The sequence below is a fragment of the Micromesistius poutassou genome (assembly GCF_964030765.1).
Source record: "Micromesistius poutassou genome assembly, chromosome: 14".
In the NCBI taxonomy this organism is placed as follows: domain Eukaryota; kingdom Metazoa; phylum Chordata; class Actinopteri; order Gadiformes; family Gadidae; genus Micromesistius; species Micromesistius poutassou.
The window spans coordinates 5,683,500-5,697,273 of record NC_140284.1 but is presented as its reverse complement, the minus strand read 5'-3'; the positions used below and the strand labels follow the sequence as shown (position 1 = coordinate 5,697,273).

Here is a 13,774-nt window from a genome sequence, read left to right as displayed (position 1 = left end):
AAAAACTAAGGAAAAGTAAAAAATAAATTCAATTTAACCCACACTTTTACGCAGTTAAAGCCAACTGTCTAGAATTACAGCCAACATTACTTTCAATTAAGTACAACTTGTTTAGGGGGTTTATCCGTCTGAACTGGCAACCCTGCTTCCAGAGTCAGGTCCTGACGCTCCCCGACTCAGGAGGCTGAGGTCGGTCTGCTCTGCTGTGGATAGTTCTGGGAAAGCCAGAGAGTTCTCTGGCCAACAGGAGCGGAGAAACCAGAGCTTCCTACTACACACTCAGACTCCACGTAGGTCCCTCCAAAGCCGAGCGCAGCGAGAGACGCCGAACTTTTGCAAGTAGATCATCTCTGTCGATTGGGACATTTACATATTATAAGCTTTGTTTTTATTATTTAATGTTATTACTTTGAGCTTAAACGCATGGGACAGTCGTAATCCATTTTGCTCTACTTTTTATTTATTTTTCCCACGTCTGCAATTTAGTTTCATAAATGATGTTTGGATGATGACCTCACATATATTCTTTAACGGGCTACAAATTCACGACGTCATTTTGAATGGAATCAAATTGACAACGTGAGTTTTACTGACATTCTGGAATTCGCGAATGAATACTTTTGCACCTGCTTTGTGTTCATTTCAGAATATACCACAAGGCCCCAGTGGGTTTCCATCGCGTAAGGTAGCCCACTATATATGCTTTAGAACAGACACGTTTATTATGCGTTTTTTTCTGCAGCGCATGTCTTCCTCTGGAGTTGGTTCATAAACAAACCGACGCGCTAGAGACGCGCTGCCGAAAGTAAGGATTTGCTCACTTGCGAGTCTTAACTTTTGCCATCCCCCCCGAGAATGCTGGGGAAATTACTACTCAGCGTCGCTCTAGTGTCTCTTCTGGCATGGACAGGTGATGCCGACCAGGAGGCTCACGCCAGGCAAATTCAGTCGCACAGACGCACGAGACAGCGACGTCTCCAAACACAACCTGGCGCGACGGGTAAGGAGCGGCGCTTCGGAGCGGGGTTGCGCCCCGGCTCCGGGTCAGCGATATCGGTTTCGGGCCAGAAACACGGGGAAGTGTTGCAGGCTGACCAGAATGTCGATGACCCGGTCAGGACGGGGTTGCCGCAGAGGAGAAGAGGTGTTAGTCGTCGGCCCGGATCTGGAGGAACCCAACAACCTGGGCTGGGGAGCGTCCCCCGGCAGAACGCTATGATCAAAGACGAGGCGACTCCTCTTGGGGCGAGACCGAGATTCTCTCGGGTGCCGAGCGGTTCCAGCTCGCCCAATTTGCTCGCCAGCTTTGCCGGGAAAAACCGCGTGCTGGTGATTTCGGCACCACATGAGTCCGATGGTTATTACCGCATGATGATGTCCCTTTTGAAGCCTGACGTCTACTGCGAGCTGGCGGAGCGCCACGTGCACCAGGTGGTCATCTTCCACCAGGAAGGGGAGATGGGCGGCAAAGTGAGGAGGGTCACCCCAGAGGGCAAGGTGATGGAGGAGCCCCTGGACACCGGCCTCATCCCCAGACTCATGACCTTCCTCAAATTAGAGAAGGGTAAAATGATTCAATTTATCACTTCTAGAAGTCTGCATGCCTCTTGGCTCTTATTGACTATAATGACCCAACTGACCCTCCACCCCTCAGAATACATACACCAAATAAAACAATAGTAATATTAAACATGGACATTAACTTTATTGTGAGGTGATGCAAAGTCCCGAAACTGCTGTGTGATGCCTTTAACCAAATTTATGAGTAGGAGTAGGAGCTCAGAGTTGTTAAGAGAGAGCTCTCTGTCTACATTTCGCCACCATTGACAAATATTCCAATTATGCACCTGTGATTGCAAGGCAATATAGGTTGCCTAAACCAATCAGGGAAGAGATGCTCTGATTGGTCAGGAATGAGTCGGGAGCGGTCTTAACGTAGTCAATCTCACAGCTCATTCCTCTCCCCAATAGACACTGTAATGGGACAGTTATTGTATGTGTGTGTGTATGTTTGTTGTATGTTATTGTACCTTTATTACTCAAATATATGCACCTAATTGTATATAATTTGGATGACTCTTTATTCTTTAACAGTTTATACAGAAATTCCCACCCACAAAACATGTCAATCTCACCTACAGGCTACTGCACCTTTTACTAACACTAGACCATAACAACATGTGCGGTGCGCGCGTAGGGAAGTTCGGGATGGTGCTGCTGAAGAAGACCCTGCAGGTGGAGGAGCGCTACCCCTACCCGGTGAGGCTGGAGGCCGTATACGAGGTCATCGACCAGTCGCCCGCGCGCCGGCTGGAGAAGCTGCGGCAGAAGGGCTTCGTCCAGAAGTGCAAAGGAGCCGGCGTGGAGGGGCAGGTGGAAGAGGGCGTGCTCACAGGTGAGAGAGAGACAGAGAGAGAGAGAGAGAGAGAGAGAGAGGGAGAAGACTGGGGGTGGGGGTGGGGGGGGGGGGGCGTGGTAGGAGATAATTCTGTTTTAACAGCTTTCCACAGGAACGCCGTAATGCTATGTTAGTGACTGGAGAGACTGGGAGATGCTAGATAGGTGAAGCCATAACCGTGGCCATAATCCGAGGGGCGTAGCTTTTAGGATGAATAATAATATATATGGTTTAATGTTTCTACCTGTTAGGATGTATTATTTGTAACATAAATACAGTCCCCTGTTTCCTCAAATGAAATATGGAATGGGCAAAAGTACAGAATTATGGATGTGAAATATATGATAAGGTTAATTAAATTGATCCTCCAGCGGGAAATTAATTTGCCATCACACAACAGAGGAACAACAAAAACAACCACATAGTATCTCTGTATTTAACTTCTAAAACAAATCTCTGACTATAGCAGGTTCGGTCAACCCATCCGTGGAGAAGAAACCGGAACGCAAGGAGTTCCCCAAAAAAACAATGAGAAGACCGCCCCAGACCACCACTACGACCGCAACAACGACAACAACCACCAGACCCACCACAACCACCACTACCACCAGAGCGACCACCACCACCACCACCCCCAAACCTACCACAACCACCACCCGAAGAACCACTACCACCACCAGACGCCCCGCCACCACCAGCACTACCACCAGCACCACCACAACCACCACGCAGAGACAGACGTCAACGGCCCCCACCCACAGCTGGCTTCCGCCGCCGCCCCAAGCCACTGCGGAGCCGGACTCCTACAGCCGCAGAGAGAGGGAGAGAACCCCCTTGAAGCCCACACCGGCTGGGGATAACCGCACGGACAAGGGTGCGGACGGTCGCAGGCAGGCCGGCCTGGTCCCTGTCGTACAGAGACCGTCCAAAACCAAGCCCGGCAAGAGGAAGATCGCTGGAGAGAAGGTCAGGAGGGGGAGCTGTAGACCTTGAGACAATAAGATCCTACAATGTTTTACCGAGTCCTAAGGAAGTCATAAGGACGATTTTTTTCTTAAGGGGGAAGGTTTGGCTTGGAGGCTTGTTGCATATTCCGATAAATACTCTAGGTTGTGTTAAATATTGCCAAATCAAATATGACGCCTACTTACTTCTTATTTACCTCATCACTTCAACCACACATCAGATGTTCTTTCTGTCTTTAATATGCATTTTGCTGTGTGTGTGTGTGTGTGTGTGTGTGTGTGTGTCTGTGTGTGTGTGTGTGTGCGCGCGCGCGTAGCTGCTGACCAACCATTACGAGGACAAACAGAAGGAGGTGAGCGCGCCCACGGCCGTCGAGACCCAGGAGCCCGACGGCAACGCGGACACGGGCCCCGCGCGGAAGGGCAAGGGGAAGCACGACAAGCACCTCAAGAAGAAGAAGAAGGGCGGCGACCGCTCGGCCAAAAAGGGTGAGAGAGGGGGGAGGGGGGGGAAGAAGAACGGAAAGTCCAAGGCGTCCAAGCACTTGGAGAAGGAGTACCAGAAGCCGACCAAGAAGCCGTCTCCTCCTCCCAAGGGAACGCTGGCCGCCTTCCTGGACTACTTTCAGAACAAGAGGAGACTGCTGGTGAGATGAGGTCATCGCAACACATCACAGGAGCCCCCTCGAATCCCACAATGGCCCTCTGTTACCGGCTCCGTCTTCAGAGGCCGGTCGCAGGCAACCGACCTCGGCGTCACGTGACCTTTTTAATGCACAATAAAGTGCATCCATTATAGCAAAACTCAGACACATGTTCCGTGTTATCCTTGGATGGACGCGGAACATCTAGAACAGTGCAGCGCCTTTGTGTGTTGCGAAACAAACGGTGGCACTGAGGAGTTTTCAGGGGATGAGTGCATGGCTAACATTTTGGAAAACAATTCCTCGCATTGGTATCTAATCGGTGGCAAGGGCGGGGTGGGAAGTCACCCCCCTCCCTCCGCCCCTTCACTCCCCTTCCTTCCTTCCCAGTCGAATGTAAACACGTCGCCACAACGCGCACTACTGTTGTCAGGGTGTCTAAGCATGTGCACGTTTCCATTCGGGGATACCCCTGCATGTGTTTGTGTTTGTGTGTGTGTGTGGGTGTTTGTGTGAGTGTGTGAAGTGTCGGCCTGACTGCTACTTGACCGCTAAGCTCCTCCCTTTCCCCCTCTCCTGCAGCTGATTACATCGCCCGGGGAGGACAGCGACATGTATATCCAGCAGAGGGATGAGTACCTGGAGTCGGTGTGCGAGATGGCCTTCAGAAAGGTCACCATCATCACCTTCTTTGGCTCCCTCACAAACTCCACCATGAAGATTGACCACTACCAGCTAGGTGTGTAATGGTGGATTGGTTCTTTTTTGCGGCCTTGTTGCTTCTCTTCTCTTCCTTGCCTTCCTCTGCCCTCCTCTCCTCCTCTCCTCCCTTCCTCTACAGCTAATACTTCACCACCTTTAAACTGTATAAAAACTTTTGTTCCATCCTTCCAGTTTATGGGGAAAAAAAACCCAGAAACCAATGTTGTTTTCTCTTGCCCCTTCTCACTACATCATACAGACGTCACACTGATGACTGATTTCACGCTCTATCTTCCAGTCGGGATATACATAAGTCAATTAGGACTAAGAACTGGCCCCCCAAGCAACTGTTTCATTATTATCCTAACTGCTGTATAAACAGGGTGGAGCGCTCCAACGATACATGCAGACACACACACATATGCGCACGCACACACACACACACACACACACACACACACACACACACACACACACACACACACACACACACACACACACACATACAGGTCAAAGCCATCGCATTGAGTGCCATCACAAACATGGCACTAAACTCTAGAACCAACATGTAATTTGGAGAGAGTTACTAAATCACACGCCCCAAACCCACCCACCCACATTACACACGCTTTTACCGTGAGGTCATCACACAATTATGAAGGGTTCTCAAAGCCTGTTTTTTATTAACTTTCTCAGTGCTACTTGTTCAGAGGGAAACCGCTGCTGTTTCGGCAACATGTGCTTTTTCGTTTTCTCTTCTAAGCAGAGCCATTGTATTTGGGAACCTTTAATGATTGCGTTAACCTCTCGGCCGTGGTTAACACACAGTATGCGTGTAAATGTCAGCATATAGGAACCCAATTCAAAAATCTTTATTAGTCTGTCACGTCACACAACAACAGGGGTCTATCCAGACGGCATGCTGGAAAAATCCCTGAGGTGAAGTCAAACACCCACACACACACACACACACACACACACACACACACACACACATGCACACACACACATGCCCCTGGCCTAGGCTCACATGGCTCTTACGTCCTTGTTCCACTCACCTCTCCCTTGCTGTGTGTGTGCTTGTCTTTTTATGTCTGTGTTTGAGTCTGTGAAGTTGGGTTTGTGTGTGTGTGTGTGTGTGTGTGTGTGTGTGTGTGTGTGTGTGTGTGTGTGTGTGGTACTTTAATGGTCGGTAACCTTTTGTGTTTGTATAATGTCAGGGTCTGCTTCTTCTGTCGACTGAATATGCTGTTTATTTTACATTCATACATTGATATGACATACATGTGTATGTGTTTGTGTGTGTGTGTGTGTGTCAGCGTGTGGGTGTGTGTCTGTGTATGGATTCAGATTTTAATTTAACCCCATATAAACCCAATTTACAGTAGGTCTCTGAGCTGTTAATGAGGGAAGCTTCCATTCAAAGATAAGCTGGACCTAGGTAATAGTTAGATGTACTTTGTTGAAGAACCTTTTCAAGAGAGATTCCTTAGAACTGTTTTAAGGGAGATTTCGTTGTAGCGTTTCAAACACATTACAATACGATAACATGTAGTTGTATTTATTATTATTATTTATACATTTGTTATATATAAAAATTGCACCATTTCCTATCTGGCTTTTGTTTAATGTCAAACACATAAACATACAATTCCTGGACTTTTTTTCCACTTGCAATTATAGGAGACACATTGTGAAGATGTGTCTGCTGTGATTGCTGATAAAGGTCATCCATCTATTTCTCCTTGCCTCATGTTTCCCCTATTCACTCACAACTGCAATCTCTTACACAGAATGGACCTTGTGTGTGTTGTCTCTCTCTCTCCCAGAGAATGATAAGCCAATGAATGGCCTGCGTCAGGAAGACCTGGTGAACCAAGACCTCATCATAGAGCTGAGGAAGGAGTTCGGAATGATCCACAATGACTTCTACATGGTCCTCACCGACACCGACATGAGAGTCAAGGTAACTTTAACAACTCCATTCAGGCTGCCAACAGCCATTCAGGCCCACGGAAATGAGTTCCACTGCTCCATTAGATGCGGAAAAATGAAATGAATAAAAAATGTGTTGACATTGCACAGAGTTAATTTAACTCAACACGCTGGCTGCACTCATGGGTCAGTTTTAAAAACACCTTCCTCTGGAGGAGAACCTCTGGGGTGTTCAATCTTTACTCTGTCATCACCTCTGCTTATAGTAATGTAATCGGTTGAGACTCGGTGATCCTCCAGACATTTGTATTTGCTGAACCTGTCCCTCTACTACTTCTCTACTCACATTTCCCCTATTATGATGCCTGCTATGGAGTGCAGGGGAGCAGGGTTCAGCACTACGCTATCCCCAACAGACACACAGTAACCAATCCTATTTTTCACTTAATTCCACTCACCCCATCGTTTACTCTCCTCTCTCTCTCTCTCTCTCTCTCTCTCTCTCTCTCTCTCTCTCTCTCTCTCTCTGTCTATCTGTCTCTCTCTCTGTCTCTCTCTATCTCTCTCTCTCTTCCTCCCCATCTTTGCTCTGTCAACGTCCTGCCTCAGCGGTTTTATTACACGCAACGCTGTTTTTATTCACGCACCACATTTGCTCAACATCTGTGTGTGTATGTGAGTGTGTGTGCGTATGTGTGTGTGTGTGTGTGTGTGTGTGTGTCTGTGCCAGGCTGTTTTTCAGACAGGTTCAACAAAGACCCTGGTGTTTGGTCCGCCTGCTGACAGAAGCAAAGACAGGGAAGTCTGTTAAAGTACAGGGCAGTGGGTGGAGGGAGAGGCCGAGAGACACTGAGAGAGAGAGCGAGGGAGGGAGAGAGAGAGAGAGAGTTCAGGAAAGAGAGGCTTGAAAGAGTTCAATGACCACAACAGCATAGTCAGCATATTTGTGAGAAGGTGGGCTTTGTGTACATACGGTTGCTTGAATATAGTAAAGTGTGATTCAATGGGGGTGTGTGTGTGTGTGTGTGTGTGTGTGTGTGTGAGTAGTCATCTGCGTTTGTGAGTCTATGTTTAGACATGCGTCTGTCTGTGTGTTTATACGAGCTGCTGAGTATCTCAAAGAGGCTTTTCATGCCGGGGTTGGCTTTTGGTCAAATCAACTGGGTTATGCTGGGCCAGAGTACTTTGAAGTAACTGTAAAGTCTTTATCAGTTTATTCAAACCGTTTCAACATGTTTTAGTCTCTGTCTTTCCCATTGACACCTCCGCCCCCCCATCCAAAACAAACATCTTGGAATAAATTGCGATTGAACCTTTGTTGATTATTTCTTTGGAATAAACCCGCCACACAGCGCCCCACGTTCTCCTGTTTTTCCATTTCCCTCCGGCAGCAATCCTACGAGGTTCCCATCACCATGAAGGCCGTGTTCAACTACGTCGACACCTTCTCCTCCCGCATCCGGGAGATGGAGCTGCAGAACAGGGACGGCACCGAGTGTAAGAAGGACGACAAGCCCCGCTCCCTGGAGAACTTCCTGTCCAGGTGCGGCCGCCTCCACTGCCGAGAACGATGACAACGCTAATGTATTTATGGATGGACTGTGATGGACTATGGATTTTTATTCAAAGCTCTTTACAATATCGCCGGCCATTCACCCATTCACGCACACGTTCACACACCGACGGCTGAGTCAACCATGCAAGGCGACGGCCAGCTTGTCGGGAGCAGTAAGGGTTAGGTGCCTTGCTCAGTGACACCTCGACACTCGGCTAGGAGGAGCCGGGGATTGAACTAGCAACCTTGCGGTTACCAGCCAACCCGCTCTGCCTCCTGAGCTACTGCCACCCCCGTGAATGCGCGTAGATGCGTGTATTTAATTGACACAGCGCATTCACAATTGTAGCCGATCTGCTGATGATGAACCGCTAACAAATGAACACGTGTTGAAGGTGCTATAACTGAGATTCCAGAGTTGTAAAGAGAGAGCAGAAAAGAGGGCAAGATTTTGAAGCTAAACAACCCACACAACGATGCCACCCTCCCTACATGTCTCTCACATTGAGTGTGTTGTATATGGGTGTTGCATTTCATGCACTTCAATGCTTTGATTGGTCTGAAACGAGCTAGAAGCGGTGGACAATCGAAATTGTCTCATACGGAGGCAGGCGCAGTCGACTTGAAACAGATATTCTCACAGCGCATTTCACAGACTAATGGATGAGTGGCTATGTTGGATTGGCTATGCCATTTCCAGCAAATTAAACAAAAAATAATTTCTCTTAAATCTTACCAAAAGCACCTTTAACACATGTCCCAAAAAACTAAATTGTGTAGCAGCCAACACGTTGGCTCAATGTGTAGCTGCTCTTTGGCTCTTTAGCTAAAAAAAAAACAAACATCCCATTTGGTGGATGTTTTCATACAAAGTGGTTTACAATGCTGCAAGTGCATACATTTCCTAGTATGGGAATTTAATCCCTATCCCTGACAGTCTTAATGCCATGCTCTGCCAGTTGAGCTAGACAGGACTACAAAGTCCACTCTGTAGGACTGTCTAGCTCCACTGGCAGAGCATGGCATTGAGGCCATATAGGGTCAGTGGTCATTTAATCATAGTATGTTTTATTTCCCCTTATACATCTGCTGCTCACCCCCACACCACACACCACCAAAATGTTTATGAGGTCTACTTGATTGATAATGGTGGCCTATTGCTAAATCTGTTGTGCGTGTGTGTCTGCTTATGTGTTTTTACTTTGTTCGTGTTGCATGCATGTTAAAAAAATATAGATGTTAAAAAATATAGACCACAGTGTGTTAACCCCCCCGATTGATTCACTGCGGTGACACCGTTTCCGGAACGGTCTAAAACAGGCAGGCTGTTGTTTGTTCCCATGGAAACCAAAATTCCATTTTGATGACAGCAGAGAGCTCTGACAGATTTTCCAGCTAAATTAGGGGTTGTCATTTGCTGCCGCATACGAGATGAGATTATACCGGTGGTATACACCAGCACTAACTGCTCTTTTAGGTTCAAGCCTCCGGTCACTATTTCAAAACAACGCTCGCCTCTTGTTTCAACTTCCTGGGCTGTTGCAGGTTCCGTTGGAGACGGCGTCTGTTTGTAATCTCTGCCCCTAACGACGAGGAGTGGGCTTATCAGCAGCAACTCTACGCCCTGGCCAGCCAGGCCTGTAACCTGGGTGAGTTATTGGTCACCACCCAATCACAGACAATCAACAACCAATCACTCACCAATAACCAATCAAAACCAATAGATGACCTGTGATGGTTGTATCCGTGCAGTCAATAGAAAGATTTCCGTGTATTTGTTGAAATGCCTGTCTGCAATTAACTATTGTTTTTTTATTGAATTTAAGTTGAGTACAAATGAAGGGACTAAGTTTCATTCTCCGGGCCTTCCAGATTGTTACATGGACCACTTGAGAATACGTTGATGTATACGTCCATTACTGGGAGTGCTTGATAATAAGGAATGTTATTGTTTACCGCAGCTTTGCAGATGTTCTTGCAATCAAACTGTGTGTGTGTGTGTGTGTGTGTGTGTGTGTGTCTGCATGCTTGCGTGCGAGCATGTGTGGGTATTCCCCTATAAACAATGTTTATACAAGGCTGCTTGTATCACAATATCATCATTACCTTTGTTTAATCATTATTTTGGTCCCCTGCTGAAAGGTTTGCTGTTCTTAAATTACAAAATAGGCAAAAAGGTTTTACAAAAGGTTTGGTAACAATCACCTAGAATGAACCATAGCATAAACACCTACTCAAGACTGCTACATGTTACTGATGTATATCATTGATTGTATATACAGTATTTTAACACAGCTGCTCCCTAAGTACGGATTTTCCCCATGTGGTGCAGACTGTTTAATCATGTGAGGGAAAGAAACGGGCTAGCCTTGCTTATCAGCAGTTCCAGACCAGCGACGGTGTGTGTGTTTTCCCCGCCGTGTTGGTCTTGGCTGGGCCTCCAACCTGGGCTGCACCCCCCCCCCCCCCCCCCTCCCTCCCTGCGTTTCTATACCCAGACAAAGGCCAGTCCGGCTGACTGCACTGTGGGCCGGGAGGGTCTGTCTGATCAGAGTTTTCAGTCTCTCACCTCATAATAAAGCCCATGAGGTGCTCAGTTCTCATGAAGTTGTAACAGAGGATGCAGCTGGCTGGGCTGACCTCCGCACCTCGTTCTGTCTCTTAAGTGAGCTGGAAAGACGGCTTCTGTAATATTCCGACCTGTTTACACGTCATCGTATAGATTCAAATCAGTGTGGTGTGGTAGATAACGTATTTTTGATTTTGAGGCTTTGAAGCGTCGGCCTGATCTAAAATGTTTGCTCTTTGTTTTATTGTATCTCCATGGTAACGCAGGTCTGCGGCACATTTCCATTTTGAAGCTGGTTGGCACTGAAGAACAAGATATGGGCGGAGTCTTGGAACTCTACCCGATTAATGGTGAGAATCCCATTTAAAGAACTGTTCCCGACATTTGTCTCACCTGGGAAAGGGCGTGATCTCAGCAGGTCCAAACATAATGTACTGCACACACACACACACACACACACACACACACACACACACACACACACACACACACACAATCTGCCATGTATTTATTGGCTGAAAGGTTGGCCAAACTTTGCTCAGCGCTTCCCACAGAGATTCTGCTGAGAGTTTTACCTTCCGTTAACCCCCTCTCTATGCTAGCCACCATGTTTACTTTCCACATTCAAGAAACCCAGTGCACCAACGCCACCTTCCACCTCCTCCTCCTCTTCCCCCATGGGGGACTCTCTATTTAAAACAGCCCCCACTTCATGTGGCATGAGGTTGCTTCACCTTTGATCATTTCATTGGCCAACCGCATAAAAAAAAAAAAGCAATACTTCATCTGACGTAGATAGGATCTTTTCATGGCGCAGCACAGCTGAATAAGCAGGCGTTCTGCTGCCGTAGAGGCGAAAGGTAGCGCGATGGAAATAGGATCGTTTTGACTCTTTTCATTCCGCAGGTCTTGCCACCGTTTACCAGCTCGCCATGAAGCCCTTTCCCTATAGGGAGACATTTCTATGCTTTCCGTTTTCCTCTTTTTCTGACTTGAGGTTTCATTTATGTTTTCTCCTAAATCCACCGCCCCCCCCCCCCCCCCCCCCCCCGCCCCCCACTGCAGGGAGTGCCACGGTGGTGCGGGAGGGTGTGTCGCCCTCCTTGGTGAAGGACATCCGGAACTACTTCCAGGTCAGCCCAGAGTACTTCTCCATGCTGCTGGTGGGCAAGGACGGCAACGTCAAGTCCTGGTACCCCTCGCCCATGTGGTCCATGGCCATCATCTACGAGCTGGTGGACTCCATGCAGCTCCGACGGCAGGAGATGGCCATCCAGCAGTCGCTGGGCATGCGCTGCCCCGAGGACGAGTACGGCGGCTACGGCTACCACCAGCACGGCTACGAGGAAGGCTATCACCAGGGTTACGGTTACTAAGGACAACGGTTACTTGGAGTTGTGTGTGTGGCGTGTGTGTGTGTGTGTGTGTGTGTGTGTGTGTGTGTGTGTGTGTGTGTGTGTGTGTGCGTGTGCAGTAATGTGAGTTTCCCCTGCTCGATACATAATGGCCGGTGCCTTCAAACGCTTCCCCTCGGTCAGGAAGGGAGTTATGTTGGGAGGGGAGTCCTTGTATGTACTTTGTTTTTTTTAGCACTTAGTGGAAGCTTTCTGCTGCTTTCACATACCCTTGGTTATTTTATCCTCGTATGCAAGAAAAGCAATTTAAGGATCAGGATGAAGTTTTTTTTACGAAATATTAGAAACAGGTGTATAGATGAAACTTGGTTTCTGATATGTAGTTCTTGACTTTGCTTTATTGTTGTCATGATGTTTTGCACGTTTTATTATCTGTCTCCATAACTAACTTCAGGGCAGTATTGACATGGTTACTATATCACTATACAGAACTAGTTATCTTCTAGATACTATATATGTAGGCCTATTTATTGGACATGTGTTGCTATTGAGGTACAGGAGAACACATGGAGAAAATTTAACACATGATTTTTCTATTATACGGTTTAAACTGCTATAAAGTATTATTTATAAGATATTCCTTTTATGCTAAAGACACTTTTCTTCACTTCCAATTGAGACTGACTTACAGTAAATTGTCAACATTTGTTGGTTTATTATGCCACCTAGTGGTAAAAAGTTATTTTCAAATTGTCTTCCATATGGATCTGAACATAATTATTAATTTGAATGAAATCTATAAAAACGTTGTTTTGACAGTATTGTGTTGTTCCCTCTATCGTGTCGTTCTTCCCAACCTACTAAAAAACCACCTGAAATTACTCAATATTGTTCCCTTAATAAGGTTGTTGCAAAGCAAGCCACACTATTGTTATCATGTTTATTTTTATTATAGTTTTTCTGCCTCATTTTCAGTAATTATCTCCTCCTAGACCATTGCAGGTATAAAAAACAAGCCCATTGCAAAGAATTGCACATATAATGAAATTTAGAATGTAATACTTATTTTTTATGTAATAAAATGTAAAAGATAAATAAAAGTGAACCACTCCAAACCTGAAAACCTGAGAAATAGACCGGAGACTGGATGTACGGCGGTCTCTAAAAAGTTTAGTACCGCTGCTACAACAGGGGGCGCTATAATTCGTGGTAAAATCTCACTTTAACATAGTAACACTGAATAGGCCTACATTCAGTACACGAGACACAAAATTTATCAAGTTCCCCCAAGTTCAGGAGGATAAGCCGCCTTTCGAAACTGCACAGAAGAAAAGACTAACTTAATTGGCTTAAGCAGCCACCTTAAAAATCAACCGTTATATCTAATTACTTCCACTTTCCTAAACATCACCAAAATAGAGTCACTGAACTAAACCCTGTTCTAAACAGGCTATGTGAGGTGAGTAAGACCTAAAGACCCCTAATGGCAGGGAATTGGATTACTTTCTACACTTATGTAATAAATCACATCTATAGAAACCAGGTGACCCAGTCACAGCCAGCTTTATGTTGGGTATGAGTGGTACTACTGTTGAGGAGAGTTGAAAAGGCAGTATTGTATGCATATGAGAGACAGACAAATATATTGTGG

At 46.6% G+C, this 13,774-nt stretch overlaps 1 protein-coding gene across 3 annotated transcripts; it reads left to right on the top strand.

The window, feature by feature from the left end:
* Window positions 1-219: 219 nt before the first annotated feature.
* On the top strand, window positions 220-12,836 carry ccdc80 (coiled-coil domain containing 80). Of its 3 annotated transcripts, XM_084478200.1 has the most exons (11): window positions 220-290; window positions 647-1,564; window positions 2,198-2,395; window positions 2,865-3,364; window positions 3,681-4,010; window positions 4,590-4,746; window positions 6,539-6,675; window positions 8,036-8,187; window positions 9,745-9,848; window positions 11,035-11,118; window positions 11,834-12,836. In XM_084478200.1, the coding sequence occupies exons 2-11, from the start codon at window positions 856-858 to the stop codon at window positions 12,142-12,144; spliced, it is 2,682 nt and encodes an 893-aa protein (XP_084334326.1). In that variant the 5' UTR covers window positions 220-290; window positions 647-855; the 3' UTR covers window positions 12,145-12,836. The 3 variants fall into 3 exon arrangements, with proteins under 3 accessions (XP_084334326.1, XP_084334327.1, XP_084334325.1); XM_084478201.1 differs by having other exon boundaries at window positions 258-1,564; window positions 2,868-3,364; XM_084478199.1 differs by having other exon boundaries at window positions 258-1,564.
* The last annotated feature ends 938 nt before the right edge of the window (window positions 12,837-13,774 follow it).